Genomic DNA, 5,026 nt, shown 5'->3' with positions numbered 1-5,026 from the left:
TGTAGGGTCATGATCTGAATTTCGGGGAGTATCTCTTTAGCCTTGACTCTGCATGTGCCTCGCTGGTTAAGAGGAGAGCTGTGCTGCCGTGCGGCTGTGTTTGGGTGACAGACCCCAGCTGGGCTGTGGGGTCAGCTTGAGGCTGCAAAAGCTGTGTGAGAGGATGCAAAAACTTCTTTCACCAAAATGTCAGGTTTAGCAGCTCCTCTTCCCTGCTGCTGTCTCCCAGCCCTGCCCTGCGTTAGGATGCAGCACTGGCAAGGGTGGCCGTGGCTCTTGACAGCCCTGCTGTGGGGAGAGGGGGGCTGAGGAGTGCTTGGGGTGGTCCTGCATCCCCTGGGACCGCAGGGCTTGCGAGGTTGGGGGTTAGCCCCCGCAGTCGCAGGCAGAAGGGTGGTATCTGCGGTGAGAACCTTCGAGCCATCTGTGCTGGGCAGTCTGCTTCTCATGAGAACCTTTTCTTCTCTGCCTTCACTTCCTTGGCTCGGTGTCGATGTGCAGCCTCACCTGACCTGCTCTTCTGGCTATCTCTTGGCTAACATCAGCAAAAAAAAAAAAAACCTTAAAGCAGCGACTTTGAAGCCTGCAAACCACAGGCGTTAACTCTGCTGGCAGTCTCCCTGCTCATGGGGTTTATGTTGTGCCCCTTCCATAGTAGGAGGCTTCTCCTGTCCTGTGTTTGGCCAAGCCAAATGAATTCCTGCTCTGGAGATAAGGAAGCAAGATGCTACTATAATGCAAGCCACAAATTTTGCAGCTCTGAGATAAGATGCATTGGGAGGATTGGGGGGGATTTACTTGTGTCCTAAACTAGCAAGAATGTTGTCTGCCCTCTGGGTTTTGCAGGGGTCGTGGATGTTATCGCTGACACCTCTAGGCTGGAGGAGCCGCTGCGTTTGAGTTGGGAGACCCTAGTGGGACGTGGCCCTGTTTTGCAAGTCACTCGTGTTAATGATTCTCTTGTCTCTGTTTGCAGTTCTGGCATAAAGCATGTTTCCACTGCGAGACCTGCAAGATGACCCTAAACATGAAAAACTACAAGGGCTACGAGAAGAAGCCGTATTGCAACGCGTAAGTCTCTGCTACCTGCTCTTGTTGCCCCGGAGAAAAGTGTTTAGTTGGGGAGATGCTGTAGGATTTGCTGGACCCTCCTCCAGCTTAAGCACCGGTCCTCACCCCCTGAAATGAGTTGCGGGGAACCCTGACCTCTGCAGAAAGTCTCTCCCTGCCGCTCTGCAGCACTTGCTGGGAGTGCATGTGAAGCCCTGGCTGAAGGGGTCACGCGTGCCGATTGATGCCGGTGTTAAAACAGTTTTCTAGGCTTAAATGCCAGCTGATGGATGCAGCTCCGACTGCAGCTTGGGCAGGCAGAAGGTGAATAAAAGTCAAATACAGGCAGGTGTTTACATGGAGCTGATCTTAATCTGTGTCCCCCTGAAGAAGGGGGGAAATAAGAAGGTGTTTGTGCTGCCCCAGCTGAACACAGGCGCCTGGGGAGCAGAAATGCCCTTCCGCGCAGGGGGAGCGGGGTGCATGAAATGGTGAGAGGTGCGGGTGTCACTGCAGCCCGTGCTCTGCTGGGGACAGGCTCACGGCCAAGGGCGTTCACCCTAACCTGCCAGCATTTGCCCTGGGTGTTCTGAAAGCAAACGCCTCTGAAGGCAAATGCAGCTCGAGTGCAAGATCCTTCTCCCAAGCAGCGTCGGGGGGGTGGAGGCAGAGCAGGGTACAACGGGAGCAGCTGCCTGTACCACACCTCAGCTCGCTTCCCTGGGTCTTTCAAGCTGCTTCTGAGGGGTGGATGGTCACTGGCCCCCAGTTGGTTTTTTTTTTTCTTATCAAGAAGAACCCTTAATTACACCCAGCTTTCTGGGCTCCGCTGTTCCATAATGAACTCCAGTCCCCACTCAGCCCGTAGGGAAGCGCTGAGCTCTACGTACCTGACATGTTTTTTAATGTCCATAAAGCAGCTTTGCAATAAGATTTTTTTTTTTCATAGCTGCTTCTTATACATTAACAGTTCTTAGAAGGTAGATTAGATAACGTAATACTACTGAGCGCTTGTATAGCATGGTCCATTCACAAAGTGCCTTAAAAACATTAATCCTGACAGCAGCCTTGTAAGATGGGTATTACCCTATTAATGTCTGTGGTAAGTAGAAAGGAGAAGCAGGGAGACCCATCAGCCGTGTGGTGCCTTAGCGAAAGCTTCCTAGCTTCTGCAGCTCTCGTAGGTTGGCGATTGCTGGTATTGGGTGTTGGTGATGACCGTGGATGGGTCGCAACCAAAACTGTTGTTGGATTGGGATGAGACTTGTAGCATTCAAATTTCGACTGGTGATGGTTGTGTCTTGGGATCCCACCTGAAATACAGGGGGGTGGGGGTGGTGTGAAAGGCAGCAGATAACCACAGGTTATGTTGTTGCATGGGGGCCACCAGCACTAACAGAGCTCCAGCTTCTGAAGTGAAGCTGGGAACTTGCTGGAGTAGTAAGAGGGGGAAACCTGTGGCTGCGGCAGGGTGAACTGGGTTGGACGGAGGCATCTTCTTGGGCTGTGCGGGTCTCCCAACCCACTGTGATGGTGGTCCAGCCAGCCTGGGATCCGTGAGCTCAAGACCTTGCTTTGCAGAGGAGATAAGGCCCCTGAGCTCTTCTTGGTGTCCTGAGCCAAAGCTTTCTTCTCTGGATGGTGGGCACCCCGATACCAGCTCTGGCAGAGCACCGGGTGCTGGGGCCGTAGGGATGGGCCTGGGGTCCTGTTCTTGAGCTCCCTCCCTCCAGGCTGCTGGAAGGGAAGTGGGATAATAATGGGAAATTCCTGAGATTCCAAGGAGTCTGCGCAACCCCGACCCATCTCAGTTTCTCAACCCCCTCTTGCTGAGAACTCCCTTTGATGCTGGCTTGCTTGTCTTAACCCTTTAACAGCCTCCCTGAAGAAGAGGCAGCTGCCTGTCTTGCCTCTACCCCAGGGGAGCCCCGGGTGTTCAAACTGTGCACAGAAACCCGCATTAAATGCTTTGTTTTCCGACCTTCCCTGCCTATGCCTTAAAGCGAAGGGAAGCAAGAGCAGCTGAAAACTGCTGGCACGTGAGGCTTTGCCTCCAGCAGCCGCTGGCCCCTTGTTTGCCGGGGTGGAGGCTGTCCGGTCGCAATGCCCAGGCGTGGGGTGCAGGGAGGCTGCAGCCGGAGGATGTGGGTTTGATTCTGTCTCAGCTGGTGCCCCCGGAGCATCCTGGGGGTGGGGGAAGAAGCATCTGGGCAAGGCAAGCGCCTGGCAAAGGGCAGCGTAGAAGGAGCCCACCCTTTCCGAACGGCTTCTGCCGATGTTGGAGTTGAGGGGCAACGTCTTCGATCCCCCGAGAAGGGGGTGGAAAAGCAACGTTTATCCTGGCAGGGAAGAGGCTGCTTTTCTGAACGTGCCTTAGCACAGGGTCTCCTCTGTTTGAGCTGTGGCCTTCTGCCAAATTCCTGAGTTTCTTTCTTCAAGAGAGCAGGAGGAAGAGGGCTGGGCTTCCTCCCTATCTGACATTACCCCAGCAATAAATCTGTGTGAAGCCTTTCAAGAAGGTGGCTGGTTAACTCTGCCCTCTGCCCTCCCATGCCCGTCAGCGTCGGGAACTTGCTTGGTGGCAGACGTGACCGTCTCCACCCTCCTTGCCGTTCCTCTTCTGGCTTCAGCTGGGTACTGGGGTGACTGGTTGTTCCCTGGAAGCCACGTTCAAGGCTGGGCTCATCTCTTTACATGAGCACTTTGAACTGAAAGAGGTAGAAGTGGAGGAGGGGCAATAACCAGGTGAAGTTTGATGCTTCTGCAAATGAAGGGTGGGGGAGACCTTGGGCTGCAAAGGACAGGCAAGACCACATGGGGGTTTCGGGGGACCAGCTGCTCCAAAATATGCATTATATATAGGCTTTAATTTCTTACTCCTTGAGCTGAAGGGATAACAGAGCTCTGTGCCGCAGCTGGCAGGGCTGAGGCTGGGGCATGGGGCTGTGTCCCTTAGCTGTGGGTCCCAAATGGAGGTGGTCCCTGCAGCAGCAGGACCCCGGTGACTGCCAGCTCCCCTTTGCCTTGGCAGCGGCTCAGCCTGCAGCGCAAATCTGTGCCTTGAAAATCCTGTCTGAGAGTTCAAAGCTGCTGTGTATTTCGGTCTGGGGAGCCGGCGGCTTCAGAGACATCCCTGGGCAGCGCCGCTGCTTGAAATGCAGAGAGGAGCTGGCGTACGCCCAGGCGCGGAGCTGCGTTGAGGTGGGCAAGAGGAGCAGCATCCTGGGCCAGAGGCTCCTCGTCTGCCTCTCTTGGCTACCAGGTTGCTTTGCTCCTCTCCCTTGAGGACATCTAGGCAAGACCTCAGGTCAGCCTTTACCTCGGAGCCGTGGGTTTGCCTGAACTCGTGCTGACGTACGAGCGGTTGCCGTGTCGGATGGATCCCCGCTTGGAAAGCCCCGCTCTGGCTGCATGCGCATCCCGTGCCGCCGGCGCACGGCTGATCAGAGGGGCTGTCTCTGCTGCCTGCACACCCCACCGTGCTGCGTTGGGTTGTTGGTTTGTGTTTTTTTTTTTTTAATTTCCTTGCTGCTGCAGCCTTGCTGGCAGGAAGCTAATGGCCTCCTTGCTCAGCGGTCCCGCCTCCCCCACCAAGGAGAGGCAGCCCTGACAGCGCAGCATCCTTTGTTTGAACGTGACGGGGAGATGGTGCTGCCGGCCGGGACCCTCTGCTCGCCCTCGCCGTAGCCCTGGCTCAGGCCCACGAGCAAACCGCTGTGGTGCTGCATCTCCACATCCCCCTGGCTAAACTGCATTTCTTCTCCCTCCCCCCAAAACGGGGACCAAGGGCTAAGCGAGACTGCCAGAAATACCTTACGTCTGTCGGCGGGGTCCCCGCTCCCTCCATCCCCCGTACTTGTGTGACTTCAGCTTCCCATCAAGGAGCTGACTTTCCTTGCAGAGAAACCACACCCGGTGTGGCGGTGGCCCCTGTGCCGGAGGATGTGTCCCGGGGGATCGGATGGAGGATCTGACA

General features: G+C 55.6%; 1 protein-coding gene across 1 annotated transcript in view; it reads left to right on the top strand.

The window, feature by feature from the left end:
• Window positions 1-970: 970 nt before the first annotated feature.
• The window catches only part of LASP1 (LIM and SH3 protein 1), a 28,107-nt gene continuing 24,051 nt past the window's right edge, over window positions 971-5,026 (top strand). The window contains exon 1 of the mRNA XM_035892602.1: window positions 971-1,071. Coding sequence (XP_035748495.1) covers window positions 1,016-1,071 — 56 coding nt within the window. The 5' untranslated portion in view covers window positions 971-1,015. The remainder of the gene's footprint in view (window positions 1,072-5,026) is intronic.

The sequence above is a fragment of the Egretta garzetta genome, unplaced genomic scaffold (genome assembly GCF_000687185.1).
Source record: "Egretta garzetta isolate BGI_Z169 unplaced genomic scaffold, ASM68718v1 scaffold324, whole genome shotgun sequence".
NCBI lineage: Eukaryota > Metazoa > Chordata > Aves > Pelecaniformes > Ardeidae > Egretta > Egretta garzetta.
Note: the sequence above shows the minus strand (reverse complement) of the source record. Positions and strands in the feature narration are given on the sequence as shown.